This window comes from Gorilla gorilla, chromosome 3 (assembly GCF_029281585.2).
Source record: "Gorilla gorilla gorilla isolate KB3781 chromosome 3, NHGRI_mGorGor1-v2.1_pri, whole genome shotgun sequence".
Lineage (NCBI taxonomy): Eukaryota > Metazoa > Chordata > Mammalia > Primates > Hominidae > Gorilla > Gorilla gorilla.
This window is the reverse complement of record NC_073227.2, coordinates 118,294,924-118,322,106: the sequence shown is the minus strand read 5'-3', so window position 1 is coordinate 118,322,106 and position 27,183 is coordinate 118,294,924. Positions and strand designations below refer to the sequence as shown.

Genomic DNA, 27,183 nt, shown 5'->3' with positions numbered 1-27,183 from the left:
TGCAAATAAACTAGAAAATCTAGAAAAAATGGATAAATTCCTGGACACATATACCCTCCCAAGACTAAACAATGAAGAAATCATATGCCTGAATAGACCAATAACAAATTCTGAAATTGAGGCAGTAATTAATAGCCTACTAACCAAAAAAAAAAAAAAAAAAGCCCAGGACCAGATGGATTCACAGCCGAATTCTACCAGAGGTACAAAAAGGAGCTGGTACTATTCCTTCTGAAACTATTCCAAACAGTTGAAAAGGAGGGACTCCTCCCTAACTTGTTTTATGAGGCCAGCATCACCCTGATACCAAAACCTGGTGGAGACACAACAAAAAAGAAAATTTCAGGCCAATGTCCTTGATGAACATTCATGCGAAAACCCTCAATAAAATGCTGGCAAACTGAATCCAGCAGCACATCAAAAAGCTTATCCACCACAAGTAGGTTTCATCCCTGGGATGCAAGGCTGCTTTAACATATGCAAATGAATAAATGTAATCCATCACATAAACAGAAGCAATGACAAAAACCACACGATTATCTCAATAGATGCAGAAAAGACATTCAATAAAATCAAATATCCCTTCATGTTAAAAACTCTCAATAAACTAGGTACTGATGGAACATATCTCAAAATAATAAGAGCCATTTATAACAAACCAACAGCCAATATCATACTGAATGGGCGAAAGTTGGAAGCATTCCCTTTAAAAACCAGCATGAGACAAAAATGCCCTCTCACATCACTCCTATTCAACGTGGTATTGGAAGTTCTGGCCAGGGCCATCAGGCAAGAGAAAGAATTAAAGGGTATTCAGATAGGAAGAGAGAAAGTCAAATTGTCTCTTTTTGAAGATGACATGCTTGTATATTTAGAAAACCCTATCGTCTCAACCCCAAAACTCCTTAAGCTGATAAGCAACCTCAGCAAAGTCTCAGGATATAAAATCAGTGTGCAAAAATCACAAGTATTTCTATACACCAACAATAGATAGGCAGAGAGCCAAATCATGAATGAACTCCCATTCACAATTGCTACAAAGAGAATAAAATACCTAGGAATACAGTTAACAAGGGATGTGAGGGACCTCTTCAATGAGAACTACAAACCGTCACTCAGGGAAATAAGAGAGGACACAAACAAATGGAAAAACATCCCATCCTCATGGATAGGAAGAATCAATATGAAAATGGCCATACTGCCCAAAGTAATTTATAGATTCAGTGCTATCCCCATCAAGCTACCATTGACATTCTTCACAGATTTAGAAAAAACTACTTTAAACTCCATGTGGATCTAAAAAAGAGCTGGTATAGCCAAGACAATCCTAAGCAAAAAGAACAAAGCTGGAGGCATCATGCTACTTGACTTCACACTATACTGCAAGGCTACAGAAACCAAAACAGCAGATACTGGTACCAAAACAGACATATAGACTAATGGAACAGAACAGAGACCTCAGAAATTACACCACACATCTACAACCATCTCATCTTTGACAAACCTGACAAAAACAAGCAATGGGGAAAGGATTCCCTATTTAATAAGTGGTGCTGGGAAAACTGGCTAGCCATATGCAGAAAACTGAAACTGGACCCCTTACTTATGCATTATTCAAAAATTAACTCAAGATGGATTAGACACTTAAATGTAAAACTTCAAACCATAAAAGCCGTAGAAGAAAACCTAGACAATATCATTCAGGACCTTGGCATGGACAAAGATTTCATGACGAAAATGCCAAAAGCAATTGAAACAAAAGCCAGACAAATGGGATCTAATTAAACTAAAGAGCTTCTGCACAGCAAAATAAACTATCATCAGAGTGAACAGGTGACCTACAGAATGGGAGAAAAATGTTGTAATCTACCCATCTGACAAAGGTCTAATATCCAGAATCTACAAGGAACTTAAACAAATTTACAAGAAAAGCAAACAATCCCATCAAAAAGTGGGCAAAGGATATGAACAGACACTTCTCAAAAGAAGACATTTATGCAGCCAACAAACATATGAAAAAAGCTCAACATCACTGATCATTAGAGAAATGAAAATCAAAACTACAGTGAGATACCATCTTATGCCAGTCAGAATGGTGATTATTAAAAAGTCAAGAAACAACAGATGGTGGTGAGGCTGTGGAAAAATAGGAGTGCTTTTACACTGTTGGTGGGAAAGTAAATTAGTTTAACCATTGTGGGAGACAGTGTGGCAATTCCTCAAGGATCTAGAACCAGAAATACTATTTGACCCAACAATCCCTTTACTGGTTATATATCGAAAGGCATATAAATCATCCTATTATAAAGACATATGCACACATATATTTACTGCAGCAGTATTTACAATGGCAAAGACATGGAACCAACCCAAATGGCAATCAATTATAGACTGGATAAAGAAAATGTGGCACATATACACCATGGAATACTATGCAGCCTTGAAAAGAAATGAGAACATGACCTTTGCCGGGTCTTGGATGAAGCTGGTAGCCATCATCTTCATTAAACTAACACAGGAACAGAAAACAAAACACCTCATGTTCTCACTCATAAACAGGAGTTGAACAATGAGAACTCATGGACATAGGGAGGGGAAAAACACACACTGGGGCCTGTCTGGGGATAGAGCACAGGGGGAGGGAGAAAATCAGGACAAATAGCTAATGCACGTGGGGCTTTAAAACTAGATGATGGGTTGATCAGTGCAGCAAACCACTAAGGCATGTATCAAACCTGCATGTTCTGCACATGTATCCCAGAACTTAAAGTCAAATACAAAAATTACAAAGTTATATAACATCAATAATATAAAATGTGGGGGTAGGATAACTTAAAATATTGAATTTTTATATGCAGTTGAAGTTATGTTCTTATTAGCTTAAAATAAACTGTTATAACTTAAGACATTTTATGTAAGCCTCATGATAACTACAAAGGTAAACAGATGTACACAATATAAAGCAAAAGGATTCGAAGCATAGCACTACAAAAAATCATCAAATCAAAAAGAAAGACAGCAAGAGAGAAAGAAACAATGGATTCTACAAAACAACCAGAAAAAAATCAGCAAAATAGCAATAGTATATTCTTACCTATCAATGATTACTTTAAATGTAAGAGTATTAAATTCTTCAACCAAAACACATATAGCGGCTGAATGATTGAAACAAAAAACCACAAACCAAGATCCAAGTATATGCTGCCTACTAGAGGCACACTTTAGGTTTAAGGACACACATTGAATGGGAAGGGTTGGAAAGTATAATCCATGCAAATACTAAACAAAGTAGAGCAAGAGTGCCTCTCTTCATATCAGGCAAAACAGACATTAAGTAAAAAACTGTCACAAGAGACGAAGAAGGTCATTATATGATGATAAAAGGGCCAGGTCAATGAAGAAATTAAGAAGACAATTAAAACGTTTCTTGAAACAAATGAAAATGGAAATACAGCATACTAAAATCTATGGGATACAGTGAAAGCAGTGTCAAGAGGGAATTTTATATCAATAAATACCTACATCAAAATAGTAGAACGACTTAAATAACTTAAAAATGAAGCTCAGGGATCTAGAAAATTAAGAAAAAAACCAAAAGTCAGTAGGAAAGAAATTATGGAGATCAGAGGAGAAATAAATGAAATCATGACTAAGAAAATGCAGATCAATGAAATGAAATGAAAAGTTGGATTTTTGAAAAGATAAAATCAACACACATTTAGCCAGACTAACTAAGAAAAAATGATAGGAGACTCAAATAAATATAATCAGAAATGAAAAAGACATAACAACTGAGACCACAGAAATCCGAAGAATCATTAGAGGTTATTATGAATAATCATATGCCAACAAACTGAAAAACCTAGAAGAAATGGATAAATTCCTGCACACATACAACCCTGAGATTGAACTATGAATGATAAAGGGGCCAACTCATCAAAAGGATGTGATAATAGTAAAATTATCTGCACTCAACATTGGAGCACATAATTTGATATTAACAGATATCAAGGGAGAAATAGCCAGCAATACAGTAATAGTAAGAGACTTCAATACCACACTTTCAACAATGGATATATCATTCAGTCAGAAATTCAGTAAGGAAACATTGGATTTGAACTGTACTTTAGGCCAAATGGACCTAACAGACATATACAGAACATTCCGTTCAACAGCAGCAGACTACATATTTGTCACAAGCACACATGGATAATTTTCCAGAATTGATCATATGTTGGACTACAAAAAAAGTCTTAAAAAATTAAAGAAGAGTGAAACTATATTAAGTATCTTTTTGAATCATAATGATATGAAAGCAGACATCAATGACTGGAGGAAAACTGGAAAATTCACAGATATATGAAAATTGAATGAAACACTTCTGAACAACTAACAGGCCAAATAAAAAATTAAAAGGGAAATCAAAAGATATCTTGAGATAAAAAAATGAAAAAAACTAACATATCAAAATTTATAAGAGGCAGTGAATGCAATTCTAAGAGGAAAGTTTATAGCAATAAATGCCTACATCAAAAAAGAAGGATCTGAAATAAACAAATTAAGCCCAAAGTTAACAAAGAAAGGGAAAGTAAAGATCAGAACAGAACACTGAAATAGAGACTAGAAAATTAATAGAAAGGATAAATGAAAATAAGAGTTGGGTTTTTAAAAAAAGATAAACAAAATTGACAAACCTGGGCTACACTGAGAAACAGAATGTACTCAAATAAAATTACAAATGAAAGGGGAGACACTATAACTGATACCATAGAAATTCAAAGGATCACAAGACACTATTGTGAGCAATTGTATACCAACAAATTGGATAACCTAGAACAGATTGATAGCTTCCTGGAATATACAACTTACCAAGACTGAATAATGAAGAAATAGGTAATTGAACAGACCAATAATGAGTAAGCAGCACACAGTTGGTTCATGCTTTTTTAATTCACTCCACCAGTTTAAGTGGAGAATTTCACACATTTATATTCAAGGTTAAAATTAATATGTGAGGCTTTATTCCTGTCATAATGTTGTTACCTAGTTGTTTTGTGAGGTCTTTCTTTTTCTTGTTTATCTTTGTGGTTTGGAGGAGTTCTGTCATGTTATAATTTGATTTCTTTATCTTTCTTCTTTGTCTAGTGTTTTATAAAACCTGTGAGTTTTTATAAAACTGTTTATAAAACCTGTGAGTTTTTATAAAACTGTTTATAAAACCTGTGAGTTTTTATAAAACTGTTTATAAAACCTGTGAGTTTTTATAAAACTGTTTATAAAACCTGTGAGTTTTTATAAAACTGTTTATAAAACCTGTGAGTTTTTCTACTTCTGTTTGTTTTTATGATGGTGAGTATTGACTTTTTGTTTTCATGTTTAGAACTCCTTTGAGCATTTCTTGTAGGACCAATCTAGTGGGGACCAGTTCCCTCAACATTTGCTTCTCTGGGAAGGACTTTTTTTCTCCTTCATTTGTGAAGGTTATTCTGACAGGCTATAAAATTTATGGTTGATAGCTTTTTTAAAAAATTTCAGCATTCTGAAAATAAGTTCCCAATCTCTTCTAGCTTGTAAGGTTTCTGCTGAGGAGTCTGTTGTGAGTTTGATGGACTTTCCTTCATATGTGACTAGATGCTTTTCTCTTGCTGATTTTAGGGATTTTTTTCTCCACAATGACAGCCTGATAACTGTATGGCATGATGAAGTTCATCTTGTAATTTAATTACTGGTGTTCTTTGGGCCTCTTCTATCTGGATGTTTACATATCTTGGAAGTCTGGGGAAGTTTCATCAATTATTTCTTTAAATAGATTTTCCAAACATTTTGCTTTATTTCTCCCTTGGGAATACCAAGGATTCTTAAGTTTAGACACTTTATTTAGTCCTATACTTCTCAAAGGCTTTGTTTATTGTTTTTATTTTTGTCTGACTGGATTAATTCAAAAGACCTGTCTTCAAGTTCTGAAATTCTCTTCTGCTTGATTTAGCCTATTATGGAAGTTTTCAACTATATTTTATAATTTTTTAATGCATTTTTTATTTCCAGAAGTTTTATTTTTTTTCCTTAAAGTATATATATCTGTTTGGTAAATTTCTCATTCATATTCTGAATTGATCTTCTGATTTCTTTGTATTGATTTTAAGATTACTCTTGGATTTCATTGAGTTTCATTAACATCAATACTTTGAATTCTTTATCTTGCATTTCACAAATTTTATTTCAGTTAGGATCCATTGCTAGAGAGTTAGTGTAATCCTTTGGGGTGTGTCATAACACTCTGCTTTTTCATATTCCAGTATTTTTATGCTTATACTTCTCCTCTAGAGAAACAGTCACTTCTTATTTTTGAATTCACTTCCATTGTGACAGGACTTTGTTTCCTTTAGGGTGTGATTATAATGTATGCTGAGTAGGGGTGTTTGGCTTTGCTTCTGGGTATGTTTGGCGGTGAAGAATCTATGAATTTTTTGATTATAGGTAGACTTAGTGTGATGGCTTTCTCAAATATTGGTTGTAGTGGTGGTGTACCAGGCGGGTGAGCAGGCTCACAGCTTCCCTGAGAAGCTGGAGTGGCAGAGGTCACTGGATTGTGTAGATTGACCTCCAGGACAGTAGGTCACCCTTGCAGGTAAGATCTGGCTGCAGTGGTGCAATAGGTTTTATGTTTGATCTTTGTTTATCAGAAAAAGCGCTCTGGTGTCCCAGGCATAGACTTGGCTGTGGAACGCTCAGTATTTGGGTTTTACATTCAGCCTTGGAGCAGGGGGTGAAGCTGTACAGAGCTGGACCAGGCAAATCCATACTCGAGTTCCCCAGTGGCAGCTGAGGGAATTGGCTCTGACAGGGATCTGGGGGGCAGTTGCCAGATGCCTGGAGATAAGCCTAGGTGAGGACTGGAGAAACTGCTTCTGCACCAATTTCTTTGCACAGGAAGGGAAGGATGGCCCAAATGCATGGTCCATGTGAACAGGTGTGGGACCCACCTTTTTCTCACACTTTGGAACTGATTGGGCTCAGTTCCCAGTCCTGATCAAGGGAGTGAGTTGGGAAGCTCAGTAGAGTCATACACAGTCTGGCTTTAGATCACAAAGCTATCCTTGGCCTCAAATCTTGCTATCTAGGTAAAATCAGAGCTTGTCAGCAAATCTCTTCCTGTTCTTGTCCTGTGAAGTGGTAGAGTCCAATTATAGTGTCACAGCTGGAATCCATACTCATCTCTCAGTTCTGAGTGTGGAGTCCTCTCCCCTGCTCCAGACCCAGCACTCCAATCTCCAGCCTGAGACTCTAATGCCAGTGGCAGTTGCTGCTGCTAGGTTGCTAAATTCTTCCCAGCTTGATATGAGGCTGGAATGAGAATGATTTCCTCCTATCAGTTTCCAGATCTGAGAACATGCATAGGGAACCTCCTAGTGCCTTCACTTCTCACAGTCTCTCACAGCCTTTACTTCTCACAGCCTCTCCTCATGTTAGCTTTAGGTATTGGGAGAGACAATGTGCTTTCCCGTGGCCTGGGTTGCACTGTTCCCCAGTGGAAGGGTGAATCACAGAGGGACACTCTCTTCCTCTTTCCTCTTTGGAACTTTACTCACAGTTCTCAGCCATATCCTGTCGTGCGGGCTGTCTGACCAACTTCTCTTCCCCGTGATGTGAAGTGTCCTTTACTTTTTGGCTGAATTCCCATGATCCTTCATGAATAAAGTTTCACAGTGTGAATCACTACACTACCAGGTGGGTGAAGCATGCTGGAGAACCTTCTAATCTGCCATCTTGGAAGAAAAACAATATTGAGTAAGGAAATTGAATAATTGATTAAAAACCTCTCAACAGAGAAAAGCGCAGGACCTGATGGTTTAATTGGTGAATGATAGTAAACATTTAAAGAGTTAACACCAATCCTTCTTAAACTCTTTCAAAAAATGGAAAAGGAGGGAACCATTTTCAACTCATTTTTTTAGCCCAGAATTATCCTGATAGCAAAGCCAGACAAGGACACTATAAAAAAGAATATTACAGGCTAACATTTCTGATGAGCAGAGATATAAAACTTCTCAACAATATACTATCAAGTCAAATTAAATAACACACCAAATGAATTATTCACAAGGAACAAGTGGGATTTATTTTGGATGCAAGGATGGTTCAACATATTCAAATTAATAAATGGGATATATCACATTACAAGAATAAAGGAAAAAAGCCACAGTATCTCAATTGATGCATAAAAAGTGTTTGACAAAATTCAGCAAAAGTCTCAGCAAATTAAGTGTAGAAGGAATGTACTTCAACATAAGAAAGGCTATATATGACAAACTCACAGCTAACATTATAGTCAATAGTGAAAAGGTGAAAACGTTTTTTCAAGATCCAGAACTAGACAAGGATATTCATTATCATGACTTCTATTTAATGTAGTATTGGAAGTCCTGTTCAGAGCTGTTTGTTCTTTAGAGCATGTGATGATTAATACTAAGTGTCAACTTGATTGGATTGAAGGATGCAAAGTATTGTTCCTAGGTGTGTCTGTCAGGGTGTTGCCAAAGGAGATTAACATTTGAGTCACTGGACTAGGAGAGGCAGACCCACCCCTAATCTGGGTGGGCATCATCTAATCAGCTGCCAGTGTGGCTAGAATAAAGGAGGCAGAAGAAGTTGGAAAGATTTGACTTGCTGAGTCTTCTGGCCTTCTTCTTTCTCATGTGCCGGACGCTTCCTGCCCTTGAACGTCAGACTGAAAGTTCTTCAGGTTATTGACCTTGGTCTGGGCAATAATTTTTTTTTAGCTATTATCCCCTAAACACGAGCAAACAAAACCAAAAATAAGCAAATGGGATTGCAGTAAACTAAAAAGCTTTTTTTTTTTTTTTTTTTTTTTTTTTTAACAGCAAAGAAAATAGTCAACAGAGTGAAGGGACAACCTACAAAATAGGAAAAACATTTTTAAACCATGCATCTGAAAAGGGCTTAATACCCAAAATATAGAAAGAACTCAAATTGATGGCAACAAAACAAATAACCTGATTTTTAAAATGGGCAAATAATGTGAATAGACTTTTCTCAAAAGAAGAAATACAAATGGCCAACAGTTATATGAAAAAATGCTTAACATCACTAATCATCAGTGACATGGAAATCAAAAGCAAAATGAGATATCAGCTCCCACCTCTTAGAAAAGCTATTATCAAAAAGTCAAATGATAGCAGGTGTTGGGAAGGATGTTGAAAAAAGAGAATGCTTATATGTTGTTGTTAGGAACATAAATTGGTACAGCCGTTATGGGAAACAGTATGGAAGTTTTTTAAAATATAAAAATCGAACTACCATATGATCTGGAAATCCCACTTCTGAGTATATAGACAAAGGAGATGAAATCAGTATGTTGAAGACATATCTGTACTCCCATGTTCATTGCAATATGATTCACAATAGTCAAGATATGGAATCAACCTAATGTTCATCAATGGATGACTGGATAAAGAAAGTGTGACACACATACACACACAGAGGAATATTATTCAGACTTAAAAAAGAAGGAAATCCTATTATTTGTGATAACATGGATGAACATGGAGGACATTATGCTAAGTGAAATAAGACAGACACAGAAAGATGCATGATCTCACTTACATGAAATATTAAAAGTTCAAGAAGCAGAGAGTAGAATAGTGGTTGTTAGGGGCTGGGAGGTGGAGAATATGGGTCAAAGGGTACAACATTACAGTTATGCAAGATGAATAAGTTCTGAAGATCTAATGTTACAGTATAGTAACTCTATTAATTCAGTTTACACTTGAAAGTTGCTAAAAGAGTAGCTCTTAATTGTTCTCACCACACACACACATACACACACACACATGTAGTTATGTGAGGTGATGTACATGTTAATTAGCTTGATTATTATAATCATTTCACAATGTTTTCATATATCAAAACATCACATTGTACATCTTAAATGTATAGAATTTTAAATTTGTCTATTATACTTCAATAAAGATCGAAAAAATAATAAAAACTCCAAACCTATATGCCTTCTGATTTTAAAAATTGTATTTGAAACAAAAAGTGAAAAGTATGAATACATTCAAATTGCATTCAGTATGTTGGGGTTTTAAAGTATGGATAATGAATAAATGAATAATTGATACAACCGTTTGACCACATTGAAGTAAGAATGTTGTCCAGAAAACACACGATCATATGAGCTTTTGAAATGAAATATAAATCTAATGCCAGTAAGAAGATTATGATTTCATGTAGTCTTTTTAAGTGGCATATATTATTATCCTGAGTGGCCTTAACTCATTACCTCCAAGCCAAAATATTGTGCTTTTTAATGTTGAGAATAGTTTCTCAGGATTTTTTAAAACAATCAAACTCTAATACAAATAGCTTGAGTCTGGAATTTGGACTTTTTCCCAGCTCAATGTGTTTTTTTCGTCTTTGGAGAAAAAAAAACTGATGATGTATTATTTAGCTAATTTGTAAGCCAATTCCAAATGTTCCAACAGAGCATGAGCAACTAATTTCTAGGACTGAAAACCACTTAAGAGTGGATTAGAAATGTGGTCAGTGTTGTCTTCCAAGTTGAAACACCCAACCTTCCAGCTTCTGCCTGTAAAATGTTACAACTTTTCATCTGTTAGTGTGCTGACAGTAGTCTTTGAGCCAGCACTCCATAGTTTCTGGGCCATTTATGTTTAATATGAATATCCAGACTTATCAGACAGCCATTAAACTGTTGGCACTATTTATAATGATCAATGATTGTGAATTCAAAATTTTCTAATTAAGTAGAAGCTAGCAAGAGAAATGCACTGCAAATATAACCTAAATTATAAATTAAGCTGCCCACCATTGAGTTGCATATAGCTGCCTTGGTGAAAGACTGCAAACAATATTATCCTTCTCATTGAAATAAAACTTATTTTTATGCTAATTTAAAAATGTATGGCTGGTTTTTTATTACCAAAATTAAGAAACATTTTTAAAAAAGTACTTAAATTGATGATCTTCGTGTGCACTAATTACCCATTAATGAGTGTGCAGTTTAAAAAACTTTAAAAAACACTGTTATTAAAGACATAAGCAAAGAATTTCCTTCATATTCAGTGTTAATTGCCTTGTTGTTTGTCTTAATGTTCTTAGGTAATTACAAGTAGTCTCAATTTAGGGAATGAGAATTTCTCCATCATTTTCTTGACCCTACATCCATATGAAATCCATATTGACATTCCACCACACAGAGTCAGAGAAAGTTCTTATTCTGGTACTTTTATTACTTGATGACCTCATCTTCATTTTAATAAGATGAATAAGATGACCTTATTCATCTGCTTGAGGGGTCTATACATCTGGCCAGCTGAGCTACTTTCCTACTTCTTTTTCTGATTGCCATTGCCCATCCTCCATATACTTCTTTGAGCAGAAGATATGGGAAATTCTAATTTATTATGTTCACTAACTTGTGAATATAATAGGAAGTTAGATATTATGTTTTATAACAATGAGAATTGCAAAGACAAAATCAGTCTTTTTATGCTATCAGGTATTATTTGATGTCACTCAGTAGTCTTATTACCACATAATAATTTACTTAAATAAATATGAGTAATTGGGCCCTTTTCCTATACAGCACTTCAGAGATTTCTTCAGACCAATGCAATCCTAGTTTCAGAGCTATCAGTGTGTGTAAAGATCATGAAACCCTGCTACTACTTATAAACATGGACATTATAATTTCATCATGATAATACTATAACTAGGCTCAGAAAATGCCAACTCATTGATCAAACCTCTTTTAGACTTTGATTTCACTAGATCTGGAGTTAATGTATATGGAGTAATATATATTTTTTTGTCAGCCCTTATGTCATCCACGTAGAAGAATATTTTTAAATATATTTATACTCTAAGATATTAAAGAGCTAACTGGGGAATCTAGTGGCTTATGGGCTGAATTTAATCCACAGGTGTATTTTTATAGTTATTTCATAGTTGCTAAAAATTGAGTTAGTTGCCAACGTTTGTAACTTGTGAAATTTCACCTACAAATCCAGACTTCCAGTTTGACTTAAAAGTGAACAAAAGAATCTAATAATAGCCAGTTGGGGCTGATTAAATGCTGCTCCTGAGGATAAGCATGAGTGATTTCCTGTACGCCATTTTCCATTTAGCACTTATTGGCCTGCCTTGCCTTAGCAGGCATTTGAATTCTCTATCTTTGCAAGTGTAATAATAATTAATCTTATATGGGTACTTTAGCTTCATTTGAGATTTATAACCCTTAACATTATTTCATTTGGATGTGTTTAATTGTCTGTGTATTATTCATTAAGTGATAATGTTTCTTTTCCTTTTAAAAAGAGGAATTTGGACTTGTAAAGAGCAGGAAGACTATACTGACATTAAGTAACTCTGTGGAAGTTCACGTTGCATTGCATAGTAGTAAATGTTAATGAACTCTGAACATTTACATAGCACCAATTTACCAAAACAGACATTATAAATCTTGACTGCTACTAGATAATGTACCATATAGGGTATAGTAATTACAGGAAACCTATACAAGCTATTTGTATAGATTTCCTCTTGGTGAAAATATTTTGAGTACAAAAGCCTTATATAATTCTTGATTATTGTGGTGAGATTTTCAGGATGGCCACATTTACTCATATTTACTTTACTTCAGAACTTGGGAGTGTAGCTTCAGATTTACAATATTAAATTTTTGACTCAGCTGAATTACTAATACCAGTGGTGACACGAATTGTTACTCAGCAGATGTAATATGGAATCAAAGTGGCTTTTCATCAGTTTTACTCAATTTCATGTTTGGTTAAAACTGCATAAGACAACCATCAACTCCAAAGCAATACTAATATACAGTCAAACCTAGCAACTTACATTTAAATTCTGCCTTTCTTGATTTACTTGCCTAAATTTATACGGAAAATCTACTTTTGGTTTCCATTTCTGTTACTGAACATATAGTCAGCTAACTAGTATATGATTTATCCTGCAAAACATGCCCTGTCACCAATTAAATTTTTCTCGTTTGAATGGCGTATACCCTAAGTGCTGCATCTGAGACCCAGTGACACTTGCAATGGTATTATTGATTAATACAAAGTTAATTTTCAAATTATTTATTTTTACTTAGAGTTTTCCTTACCATGTTTATGTGATTTTGTTTAAATTTAATCAGTTTAAAAGGAACCCCATAGAGCATGTTTGTTTACTGAGAACAGAAACAAAGAATGCATTATACTTTCTAAATTAACCAAAATTTATGTTGCAATTATGCAAACAATTGTAATAGATATATGTTCTTTTCTACAGTTTCAAGTCAAATTTATATATTTCTGTATTCAATCAATCATGAGGATTAGATCACTTAAAGAGTTAACTGTATTTAGCACATACTTTTAAAATATAGTCCATTTAAAATAAAAGAACTATTTTCTTTTGTTAAGAAGATAGTGTCAAGTATAATCATATAGCAAAAATTAGGTTGATAGAAGTAGCCTGAAAATATTGTAAGTTGCAAACTTTTATTTTAAGTTGCTTATAAGTTTGTTTTTCCGTATTATAAGATGACATAACAGAAAGAGGATGCTGAATATTATTTTGTTTTTAGGAATTAAAATTGATATGTTTTCATTAGCTCTGGAAAATGGAATAGTTATCAGTCTGATGAAAATATTCAATCTAGATGTTAGCTGGAAAATATAGTAAATGATATCAAGATTATATTAGAATAGAGTCTAAAGATTAGAATGATCCACAGGTTCATATGGGCCATTATAAAGAGATTAGTGATATTAACAATATAGTATTAAAATGGATATAATACTGAGAACCACATAAATATTACATAATATTATTAGCCGTTTTCACTTTTTTCTCCACAGAAATTCTCTGGACACCACATTTAATTTCATGGCCTCAGATGCCATGTATATACAATAATCACTTCCAAATATACAGATCACTTCCAATGTGTATTTACAGCCCTGACCTCTCCACTGAGCTCCAGACCTCCATGAATTATTGTCTATATGACACCTGCCCCTTGGTTTACAGGAACTACAAAACTAACATTTCAAAATTAAATTAGTTTTTCTCCCAACCTTGCCCTGGTTTCTTTTTTGTTTTTTGAGACAGAGTCTCACTTCGTCACTTAGGCTGGAGAGTAGTGGCATGATCTCAGCTCACTGCCACCTCTGCCTCCTGGGTTCAAGCGATTCTCATGCCTCAGTCTCCCGAGTAACTGGAATTACAAGCCCATGCCACCATGGCTAATTTTTATATTTTTAGTAGAGATGGGGTTTTGCCATGTTGGCTAGGCTGGTCTCCAATTCCTGACCTCAAATCATCTGCCCACCTCGGCCTCCCAAACTGCTGGGATTACAGGCATGAGCCACCGCGCCTGGCCTTGCCCTGGTTTCTCTTTTCTCTATCTGATAATTGCTTACATTCATTAGCCAGGAGTGTGTCATAATCACCTCTATGTGAAAGATGGCTAGGAAAAGGGAAGTTGGTAACTAGGATTGTGCTAGAAACCAATACTATCTGTCCCAACCACTTGCAAGCTATGTTGTTTTTGAAATAATTTCTTTGTGGCACAGTTTTTAAAAATCTGTGAATTGAAATGTGCCTGGCAAATACTATGTTCTTGGTAAATATTGTTTCAGTTATTTGTTTCTGCATAGCCAGTCACTCCAAAATGTAGTGCCTTAAAACAAATTGTTATTTTCCATGATTGCACCAATAATGTCAGACAGGGTTCGATTACTAAAGCAAAATGACAATGCTTAAATCTATAGTTTATTACAGAAAAAAATACAAATAGAAAGAGCATTAAAGTTAAGAATATTCTTTATAGTCAAAGACCGTAGGGTTTCAGAGAGGCCAGCGTGAACTTTTTCTCCCCTCTCTAAGGCCATAACAGGACATGCTTTCTGTCTTGGATCAGGAACCACTGACATGTGCATGGAACACCACAGAAACAGGGAGCACAAAATGGAGTCTTGCCAGGGTTTTTTACACTCTGCTGGACATTTAGGTATATTATTACCTAACTAACACCAACAGTAGAGCCCTCCATGGGTCTCACTGAGACCAGGTACAAATAATCACTTTCACTGTTATTGATTAGCAGTGCTCACAAGCTGATGCAAACTACTCCAAAACTCATAGGACCCATACTTACAAAACAATAATATTTATGAGTAGTTTCATATTTTGACCAGGGATTAGTGCCTTTTAGGTACTTTAGCAAAATGGCTCATGCTGATTCCAAACTTACTGGAGTTAACCTTCTCAGTAGAATGCTTCTCTGGGTTCACTGGGCTTAGGTAGTTTTTCTGATGCATGTAGTATTTCTAGTCCATGTCGTGTAAGCTGGGGTGACTCATTTGGCTGCATTCATTTGGTGCTGGGGCTGGAATATCCAAGATATTCACATGTATGACACCTCAGAGGGGTTGGCTGTAATAACTGGGAGTTGGCTGGGCCTCATTTTTTGTCTAGGTAGTTAGACTACTTGTAAGGACGCTCTGGGCTCTGAGAGTGCAAATGTGGAACATATGCATGTTAAGGCCTAGGCTCAGAAGTGGTGCTACATAATTTTCACTGTGCCAGTCAGATTCAAGGTGAGGGAAATGGATTCCATCTTCTAATGGAAGCATGGGATTACAGGGATAAGAGGCATTTTTGGTGACCACCTTTGTAGACAATCTATCATGACTCATTATTGTTCTAATTATTATTTTATCATCACCGAACTATTTTCTAGTCAAAGAAGATATTGTCTCTTGACCACATTTTTGAAATAGCCTTTTTACTGGTGTCTCCGCTTCTTTTCGCACTCCGTTCTTTAATGTCTTCTTCATAGGCAGTTGGATTTATCTTTTTAAAAAATTTTTCATTTTAGGTTCAGGGGTACCTGGGCAGGTTTGTTATATAGGTAAATTGCGTTTCACAGGGATCTGATGCAAGTAGACCCCAGTGTCTTTTGTTCCCTTTTTTGTGTCCATATGTATTCAATGTTTACCTCTCACTTACAAGTGAGAACATGTAGTATTTGGTTTTCTGTTCCTGTGTTAGTTCATTTAGGATAATGACCTCCAGCTCCATCTATGTTGCTGCAGAGGACATGATCTTATTCTTGTATTGTATGGCTGCATAGTATTCCATGGTGTATATGTACCACATTTTCTTTGTCCAGTGACATAGTTTCGATATGCATTATCACCCAAATCTCATATTGAAATGTAATTTCCAATGTTGGAAAGTGGGACTTGGTGGGAGGTGATTGAATCATAAGGAAGGATTTCTCGTGAATAGTTTAGCACCACCCCCTTGGTACTGTCCTCATGATAGTGGGTGAGTTCTCGTGAGATCTGGCCATTTAAAAGTAACACCTTCCCCATTGCTCTTTTGCCCCTTTCTTTTGCCATGTAAAGTGCCTACTCCCCCTTTGCCTTCTGCCATAATTGTAGGCTTCCAGAGTCCTCCTTAAAAGCAGATGCTGGTGCTATGCTTCCTGTATAGCCTGCAGAACTGTGAGCCAATTAAATCTCTTTTCTTATAAATTACTCAAGAATTTCATTATAGCAATGTGAGAATGGACTAATACATCCAGTCCACTACTAATGGGCATTCAGATTGATTCCATGCCTTTGCTATTGTGTATAGTGCTGCAATGATCATATGCATGCATGTGTCTTCGTGGTAGAATGATTTATATTCCTTTGAATAGATACCCAATAATGGGATTGCTTGGTCAAATGATAATTCTGTTTTAAGTTCTTTGAGAAATTGCCAAACTGCTTTCCAGCAATGGCTGAACTAATTTACATTCCCACCAGCGGTGTATAAGCATTCCTTTTTCTCTGCCACCTTGCCTGCATCTGTTATTTTTTGACTTTTTAGTAATAGCCATCCTGACCAGTGTGAAATGGTACCTGATTGTCATTTTTATTTGCATTTCTCTAATGATTAGTGATGTTGAGCATTTTTTTCATATGCTTGTTGGCTGTGTTGTATGTTTTCTTTTGAAAAATGTCTGTTCATGTCTTTTGCCTACTTTTTAATGGGGTTGTTTGTTCTTTGCTTGTTAATTTGTTTAGGTAGGTTCCTTATAGATTCTGGATATTAGATCTTTGTCAGATACATAGTTTCCAAATTTTTCTCTCATTCTGTAGGTTGTCTGTTTACTCTAATAGTTTCTTTTGCTGCACAGAGCTCTTTAGTTTAATTAGGTCCCATTTATTAATCTTTGTTTTTGTTGCAGTTGGTTTTGGCATCTTTGTCATGAAATCTTTGCCAAGTCCTATGTCCAAAAGGGTATTTCCTGAGTTATCTTTCAGGAATTGTATAGTTTTAGATTTCACAGTTAAGTCTTTAATCCATCTTGAGTTGATTTGGTGCAAGAAAGGGATCCAGTTTAAGGAAGGGATCCAGTTTCAATCCTCTGCATGTGGCTAGTTATCCTAGAATCATCTATTAAACAAGGAGTTCTTTCACCATTGCTTGTTTGTGTTGACTTTGTTGAAGATCAGATGGTTCAGATGGTAGTAGGTGTGTAGCATTCTTTCTGGGCTCTCTATTCTGCTCTATCAGTCTATGTGTATGCTTCTGTACCAGTACCATGCTGTTTTGGTTACTGTAGCCTTGTAGTATAGTTTGAAGTCAGGTAGTGTGATGTCTCCAGCTTTGTTCTTATTGCTTAGAATTACTCTGACAATTCAGTCTCTTTTTTGGTTCAATATAAATTTTAAAATAGCTTTCTTTTTTCTAATTCTATGAAGAATGTCATTGGTAGTTTAATAGGAATAGTACTGAATCTATAAATTGCTTTGGGCAGTATGGCTATTTTAACAATATTGATTCTTACTATCTCAGAGCATGGAATATTTTTTTGTCTGTTTGTGTCATCTCTGATTTGTTTCAGCAGGGTTTTGTAGTTCTCATTGTAGAGAAAGAAATCTGCCTCCATTATCCAGTTACCTCCCACCATGGCTTCCTTCAACATGTGGGGTTTACAATTCAACATGAGATTTCGGTGGGGACACAGCAAAACCATATCTGGAGGGTTCAGTTGACTGGCCTCATTTCTGTTTTCTAGGAGTCACTGGGGACCAGAAATGAGTCCTGGTGTGTGGTAACCCCATGCAGGGTTCCCAGCTTCCTCCCACTTTAGCTCAACATCTGTATTCTCTGTCTGTTCATTTTTAGTGCCTTCCCTTTGAACATCTACTCAGGGTGTGCTAGTCTCTTCCCAATGTCCTGGTTTCTCAGTGGCAGATGTTCCTCTTGGCTGTGTCTAGTCAGCCATCTTAGTTTCTTATCAATTTATCTTTTTAAAATGTAACCTGACTTAAAAAAGACAACCCAAAAGGAAAATGGTGGATAGGAGGCAGGACTAACTTGCAGCTTCCACTTGGACAGACAGAGCCGTGTGGGGAGACCCACATTGTATACTTTTTCTCCAAGAACTATCACAGAAACATATCGGGAAAGCCATGAGAATTCACAGACACGTTGAAGGAGGTGATTGCCACTGCAGGCTTTGTGGGACAGCCAAGGAACTGTTAGTCAGCTTGCTTTCTCAGCTGGGAGGCTTGTAGCTTTGGGCAAGTTCTCATCCCTGTTCACTGGCTTCCTGGAAATAAACTCAGTGCTATTGCAGGGGGTGGGGGGGTGAGGGGGCAATGGTGGGAGTGAGACTGGCCTTTCGGGGTGCAGGCAGCATGGGGGAGTAGGGTGAGACCTGTGGATGCCGGCTTTCTGCCACTTTCCTGGTGACCTGTGTGACGCAGCAAAGACAACCATAATCCCTCTGGGAACATAACTCCATTGGCCTGGGAACCACATCCCTATTATCTTACAGCAGCCACAGCAAGTCCTACCCAAGGAGAGGCTGAGCTCAGACATGCCTAACTCTGCCCCAACCTGATGATCTTTCTCTACCTGCCCGTGTAGCTGAAGACAAAGGACATAATCTCTTGGGAGCTCTATGGCTGCATCCACTGCCTGATCCTCCCTATACAACTGCAGCTGATGTGCTCTTGAAAGTGCCACCTCCTAGCTTGGGGCCAACCAACACAAAACAAGTACACTTAACAAAAATACAATCAAGGACCCTCACAGAGTCCACTTCACTCCCCTGCTACCTCCACCAGAGTAGGTGCTGGTATTCATGGCTGAGAGACCTGAAGATGGGTCACATCTCTTTGCAGATACTCCCCTGTACCAGCCTGGAGTTCAGTATCTCTGCCGGGTGGCTAGATCTGGAAGAGAAACAATAATCATTGCAGCTCAGGTCTCAGGAAGCCACATCCCTAGGGGATAGGGGAGGCAATAGACTTAAACTGTACCCTACAACGAATGGACTTAACAGATATTTACGGAGCATTCTACCCAACAACTGCAGAATATACGTTCTATTCATCAACGCATGAAACATTCTCCAAGGTAGGCCATATGATAGGTCACAAAACAAGCCTCAACAAATTAAAACAAAATGAAAATATTGCAAGTATTCTCTCAGACCACAGTGGAATAAAATTGGAAATCAATTCCAAAGGGATCCCTCAAAACCATGCAAATACATGGAAATTAAATAACCTGCTCCTGAATGAACGTTGGGTTAACAATGAAATAAAGTTGGAAATTAAAAAATTCTTTGAACTGAATGGTAAGAATGATACAACCTCTCAAACCTGTGTAATATAGAAGTAGAAGAAAAGAAGTAACAAAAATCAGGGCAGAACTAAATGAATTGAAACAACAACAACAACAAAATGATACAAAAGATAAATGAAACAAAAAACTGGTTATTTGAAAAGATAAATAAAATTAATAGATCATTAGTGAGATTAATGAAGAAATGAAGAGAGAAGATCCAAATAAGCTTAATTAGAAATGAAACAGGAACATTAAAACTGATACCACAGAAATACAAAAGATCATTCAAGGCTATTTTGAACACCTTTATGCACATAAACTAGAAGACCTAGAGGAGATGGATAAATTTCTGGAAATAGGCAACCCTTTTAGATTAAACCAGGAAGAAAGAGAAACTCTGAACAGACCAATAACAAGCAGCAAGATTGAAATGGTAATTAAAAAGCTACCAACAATAAGAAGTCCAAGACCAGATGGATTCACAGCTGAGTTCTGTCAGACATTCAAAGAAGAATTGGTACCAATCCTATTGATACTATCCCACAAGATAGAGAGGGAATCCTCCAACAATTATTCTATGAAGCCAGTATCACCCTAATGCTAAAACCAGGAAAGGACATAACAAAAAAAAAAAAAAAGAAAGAAAAGAAAACTGAAGACCAATATCCCTGATGAACACAGATGCAAAAATCCTCAACAAAATACCAGCTAACAGAATCCAACAGCATATACAAAAGATAATCCACTATGATCAAGTGGGTTTCATACCAGGGATGCAGGGATGGTTTGACATCTGCAAGTCAATAAATGTGATATACTACGTAAATAGAATTAAAAATCACTTGATCATCTCAATAGACACAGAAAAAGCATTTGACAAAATCCAGCATTCCTTTAGGATTAAACCCTCAGCAAAATCGGCATAGAAGGGACACACCTTAAGGTAATAAAAGTCATCTATGATAAACCCACAGGCAACATTATAGTAAACAGAAAAAAGTTGAAAGCATTCTTCCTGAGAACTGGAGCAAGACCAGGATGCCCACTTTCATCACTTCTACTCAACATAGTACTGGGAATCCTAGCCAGAGCAATCAGACAAGAGAAAGAAATAAAGGGTATCCAAATTGGTAAAGAGGAAGTTGTCAAACTATTGCTATTTGCTGATGACATTATCATATACCTGAAGACCTGAAAGATTCATCCAAAAAGCTCCTAGAATTGGTAAATGAATTCAACAAAGTTTCAGGATACAAAATTACTGTCCACAAATCAGTAGCTCTGCTTATACCAACAGTGATTAAGCTGAGAATCAAATCAAGACTCAACCCTTTTACAATAGCTTAAAAAATACTTAGGTATATACTTAACTAAGGAGGTGAAAGACCTCTCAAAGGAAAACTACACTGCTGAAAGAAATCATAGATGGCACAAATAAATGGAAACACATCCCATGCTCTTGGATGGGTAGAATCAATCTTGTAAAAATGACCATATTGCCAAAGCAGTCTAGAGATTCAATGCAATTCTCATTAAAATACCACCATAATTCTTCACAGAACTAGGAAAAACAATCCTAAAATTCATACGGAACCAAAAAAGACCCACATAGCCAAAGAAAGACTAAGCAAAAAGAACAAATCTGAAGGCATTACATTACTCAACTTGAAACTATACTACAAGGCTATAGTCACCAAAACAGCATGGTACTGATACAGAAATAGGCACACAGACCAATGGAACAGAATAGAGAACCTAGAAATAAACCCAAAAACTTACAGTCAACTGATCTTTGACAAAGCAAACAGAAACATAAAGTGGCAAAAGGACACCCTATTCAACAAATGGTGCTGGGATAATTGGCAAGCCACATGTGAATGAATGAAACTGGATCCTCATCTCTCATTGTGTACAAAAATCAGCTCAAGATTCATCAAAGACTTAAATCTAATACTTGAAACCCTAAAAATTCTAGAAGATAACATTGGAAAAACCCTTCTAGACGTTAGCCTAGGCAAAGACTTCATGACCAAGAACCCAATAGCAAACGCAACAGAAACAAAGATAAATGGATGGGATTTAATTAAACTAAAAAGCTTCTGCACGGCAAAAGTAATAATCAGCAGGGTAAACAGACAACCCATAGAGTGGGAGAAAATCTTCACAATCTATACATCTGAGAAAGGACTAATATTCAGAATTTATAAGAAACTCTAATCAGCAAGAAAGAAAACAAACAATTTCATAAAAAGTGGGCAAAGGACGTGAATAGACAATTCTCAAAAGAAGATATACAAAGGGCCAACAAACATATGAAAAAATGCTGAACATCAATAATTGTTGGGGAAATGCAAATAAAAATCACAATGTGACACCACCTTTCTCCTGCAAGAATGGCCATAATAAAAAAATTTTAAAAAATTAGATGTTGGCATGGATGTGGTGAAAAGGGAACAGTTTTCCACTGTTTGGTGGGAATGTAAACTATTAAAACCACTATGGAAAACAGTGTGGAAATTCCTTAAAAAACTAAAAGTAGATCTACCATTTGATCCAGCAATCCCACTACTGGGTATCTACCCAGAGGAAAATCAGTCACTGTACGAAAAAGATACTTGCACACACATGTTTATAGCAGCACAATTTGCAATTGCAAATGTATGGAAGGAGCCCAAATGCCCATCAATGAGTGGATAAAGAAAATGTGGTATATATATATATATATATATACACACACACACACACACTGAGTAGTATTCCATGGTGTATATATACACACACACACACATATACACACATATACATATATATATACGTATATATATGTGTGTGTGTTTGTGTGTGTATATATGTATATATATGTGTGTGTATATATGTGTGTGTGTGTGTATATATATATGTATATATATGTGTGTATACATACACCATGGAATACTACTCAGCCATAAAAAGGAACGAAATAATGGCATTCACAGCAACCTGGGTGGAATTGGAGACCATTAATCTAAGTGAAGTAACCCAGGAATGGAAACCCAGTCTCACTCATAAGTGAGAGCTAAGCTATGAGGACTCAAAGGCATAAGAATGATACAATAGGCTTTGGGGACTCGAGGGAAAGGGTGGGATGGAGGTGAGGGATAAAAGAATACACTTTGGGTACAATGTACACTGCCTGGGTGATGGGTGCTCCAAAATCTCAGAAATCACCACTAAAGAATTTACTCATGTAACCAAATAACATCTGTTTCCCAAAAACCTATTGGAAGAAAAAAATGATAGTAATAATCATTACTGATGACGGTATAGGAATAAAGTTTAAACTGTATGTTTTTTCCCCAGTTTTCCAATCCCTGCACATAATGTGATCAAATGGAAGATTATACTTCAGTTTTTAAAGAAAGAAAATCATTTTTTGTTAGGTTACAGATGAAAAGATGCCATAAATAACCTGTTTCAATAAATTTTAAGCTTTGTTTCCACGGCAGTATACTTTCAAGGTCTGGGTCTTTTTCCTTAGAATAGATGTGATTACTAAAAGATGCTATGGTAGTGATTCATTTTGTGCCAGTCTGTGGTTCTTTACTGTGCTTGAGAATCATCTGTGGGGCTTATTAAAAAGTAGATTCCCATACTCAACAAGATTCTGATTCATTAGGTCTAAGATGAGAACTGGGGGGCTATGTATTTAATAGGTTGATATTAATGCAGGTTGTCTTTTGGTCACAATTTGGAAAACAGGATGAACATCACAGCATTTTCAACTTTGAGGGTTGGTCTCCTCAAAGTGTTTTTTCCTTCTTTATAATGTCATAAGTGGAAACCTGCCCTTTAGTGGTCAGTTGTCACAGACTTATTTTGGAGCTTACTTCTAAGTGGCTTATTAAATCCGAAACCTAGCTTTTTAGAAGCAAGGACCTCATTTGATTGTTCTATGTTATTTTAGTGAAGGAAAGTTCAATAACATTAGGATCTTTACAAAAAAGCAGAAGAAAAGAAAAAGGAAGTATTTCTTGAAGGATTCAAGATTTCATTTGTCCCTTTATGCAAAAAATTCTTCTTAAGTTGAAGTATATTCGTTTATAATTCACATGTAATCTTTTCCCTATGACCCCTAGTAGTGACCACTTACACAACTGTTGAAAATAGTAGAAAAGTAACTCTGGTTTGTTAGTAGCTGATTGTTTTGATCATGTTGGCCTATATAGCACTCTCCCTTTATCTGCACCTTCACCTCCTGTGGTTTTAGTTACTTGTGATGAACCACAGTCTGAAAATATTAAATGGAAAATTCCAGAAGTAAACAATTTGGTTTAAAATTGCATGCCATTCTGTGTAGTGTGATGAAATCTCTCAACTTCTTGCTTTGTCCCACCTGGTAGGTGAAGCCCATTAGTCACTTAGTAGCTGTTTTGGTTATCAGATTGACTGTTGGGGTATCCCAGTGCTTGTGTTCAAAGAACCCTTATTTTAACTAATAATGGCTCCAAAGTGCAAGAATAGTGATGCTAGCAAGTTGGATATGCCAAAGAGAAGTTGTAAAGTGCTTCCTTTGGAAAGGTGAAAGTTATTGACAATAAGGAAAGAAAAAAATTATATGTTGAGGTTGCTAAGATCTGCGGTAAGTATGAATCTTCTATCTGTGAAATTGTGAACAACATTTATTATAATTGTTCTATTTTATTAATTATTGTTATTAATCTTTCTGTGTCTAAAATATGTTAAACTTTATCATAGATATATATGTATAGAAAAAAACATAGTGTATATAGGGTTTCATACTATCCTCAGTTTCAGGCATTCACTGGGAGACTTGGAACCTATCCCTTCTGGATAAGGAAGGAGTACTGTATAGGGAGAAGAAGAATACGGCATATCTGTATAGCTTCAGAAAATAGGCTAACGCTATGTATTTGAATTTATGCTCCCCATATTTCTATATTTATTGCATATTTTGCAGGTTTATATAGCCACAGAACTGTGTAGAAGTCTCTTTTCTTCTGAACTTAACTTACTACAAGTTGATAGATAAAAAAAATCTTACATATCATTGCTGAAGTGCCTCTTTTCTACCAGCCAGCAAATAATGGCAAGAATCTGCTCATTTAAGCCAAGGTGTCATGCACTTTTGGATAACTTTTTAGAATCTAACCTATTTAAAATAAAAGATACTTCTGTATTAGTTTCTCGTAAATTTTTAGTTTCTCCTAATTTTTTTTAAAAATTATTATCAGTTTAAAAAAATACATAGGATTTACGTATGTTATCATAATTAGAAATGGCTGGCCAGGCGCAGTGGCTCACGCCTGTAATCCCAGAACTTTGGGAGGCCAAGGCGGGCAGATCGCTTGAGCTCGGTTCAAGACCAGTCTGGGGAACCCAAGATCAACATGGCAAAAACCCATCTCTACCAAAAATACAAAAGTTAGCCAGGCCTGGTGGCGCATGCCTGTGGTTCCAGCTACTCAGGAGGCTGGGGTGGAGGACTGCTTGAGCACGGGAGGCGGAGGTTGCAGTGAGATGAGATTGGGCCACTGCACTCCAGCCTGGGTAACAGAGTGGACCCCATATCAAAAAACAAAATATAAGAATTAGAAATGGCTAATGCACTTATTTGGAGCCACATTATTTTCAATAGGAACCCATCATCAAATTCATAATGTAGTCAGTGAAAATGTAGGATTCAATTCATGTACCCATCCATTCTTCTTGCAAATATTGACTGAACCCTACTGTGTTTCAGGTACTCTTCTATACTCTAGAGATATAGCAGTGAGCCAAACAGAAAAAGAAAATGACTTGGCCTTTCTGGATCTTAGAATATAGCAGAAAATTTTATTTTGGATAGTAATAAATAATAAGGTTAAAAAAAGCAGAGAAGGGGACATAAATTGTTTGGAGGTGGTAATGAAATTTTAGATTAGGTGGCCTGGAAATGACTCATTGAGAAGGTGACATTGTGTAGTGACCTGATTATAATGAAGTAGTAATCTGAAGAGAACATTTGAAGCAGACAGACTGCCAAATGCCAAGGTCCTGAAGCAGATATATGCCTGATCTGTTTGAGGAAGATATGTAGCAAAGTGAATGAGGGGAGACGGTAGTAAGAGATGAGGTTAGAGAGGTAATGTGTGTGTGTGTGTGTGTGTGTGTGTGTGTGTGTGTGACATTCAGACCATATTAAGGATTTGACTTGTGTTCTGAGATTGGCAACCACTGGGTGGGTTTGAGAAGCGGAGTGATACAATCTGACTCGGATTGTGGAACAGCTGCTTCACTGGCTGCTATGTCAGTAGACTGAAGATGGACAAGGATGGGAGCAGGGGACAGTTAGGGGACTTTTACAATAATTCAGGTAAGAGATGGTAGTGGCTTTGATCAGAGTGGTAGTTGTGGAGGTGGAGAGAAGTGGTTGGATTTGGAAATATTATAAAGATAGAAATGACAGGATATAATGATAGAACTTCATTATACATCTAATTTATAAGCCAATTATTCAATTAGTAAATCAAGGAGTAATTCTTTCAGACAAAGAAAAATAGTTTAGGTATGTATGAAGCAGAAGATTTGAATCTAACTTTTTTTTAGTATAAAACGTACTTTATCAATGTAATTAAAATATTTGATGATGAAAAAATAGTACTTCTTAATATTTATTTATATGACTAAGAAAATAAAAAACTCAACCTCAGAACTTACTGAATTAATTCTTATCTGTTATAAAGTATCTAGTTAAAAGCTTAATTTCTTACAATTAGCATATGTAGTTAAACTATTTCCTAAAGCCTATTTGTTGGAAAAAACACGTTGATTTACATACATTTAAAAAGACGGTACAAAATTTTTTAGAGACAAGCTAGCTGTATACTTTTAAGTGGAAGAACTAGAGAAGTCATTTTTCATTTTTCTTTCTTCATTTTAGTATTTAATCATGTGAAGAGCTGGATAATTTTTTCTGAGCTTTATCAGTAGAGGGCAGCAAAGTTTCAGGTAGTGTGTTTTCAGGTTCAAGGGCTGCTTTGCTAAGGAAATTTTTTTTGCTGCTCTTAAGTTTGTTCCAGCTTGCCTTTTAATGAAGTGCTTTGGTAATATTATATAGGAATTCACTTAAAAACTCTGTGGCTGTGGTTCAGATATTTAGCCAACTCTTCCCTTAGGTGCTATAGATCCTTTCTTAATGAGAACATGTATTTCTTTTTGTGATTTAGGGAGTACCAGGGCCTGGAAAATATGACATTAAAAGTCAATTTCAGAAGATAGAAAGTATGACACCAAATGCAAATGATGCATCTCCTGCTTTTCTTTCTCAATCCCAGGTAATGGTCTACAGCCATTTTCATATATAGAGTCTAATAGGCATAGTGAGAGGCCAGCAACACATTCAATGATGTTTAAATGTTATAAGAAGAAAAGTGATATTTAAGCAAATTGGAAATAGACATGGTCTAGGAAAAATATATTGCCAAAACATATGGGTAAAATGAAGTGAAATAAAAT

General features: G+C 36.0%; 1 protein-coding gene across 3 annotated transcripts in view; it reads left to right on the top strand.

Annotated features, from left to right (window-relative positions):
- Positions 1-27,183, top strand: part of STPG2 (sperm tail PG-rich repeat containing 2) — a 672,078-nt gene that overhangs the window by 129,820 nt on the left and 515,075 nt on the right. For all 3 annotated transcript variants that reach the window (XM_063705437.1, XM_063705439.1, XM_063705438.1), the window contains one exon: positions 26,895-27,002. In XM_063705437.1, the coding sequence (XP_063561507.1) occupies positions 26,895-27,002 (108 nt within the window). The remainder of the gene's footprint in view (positions 1-26,894; positions 27,003-27,183) is intronic.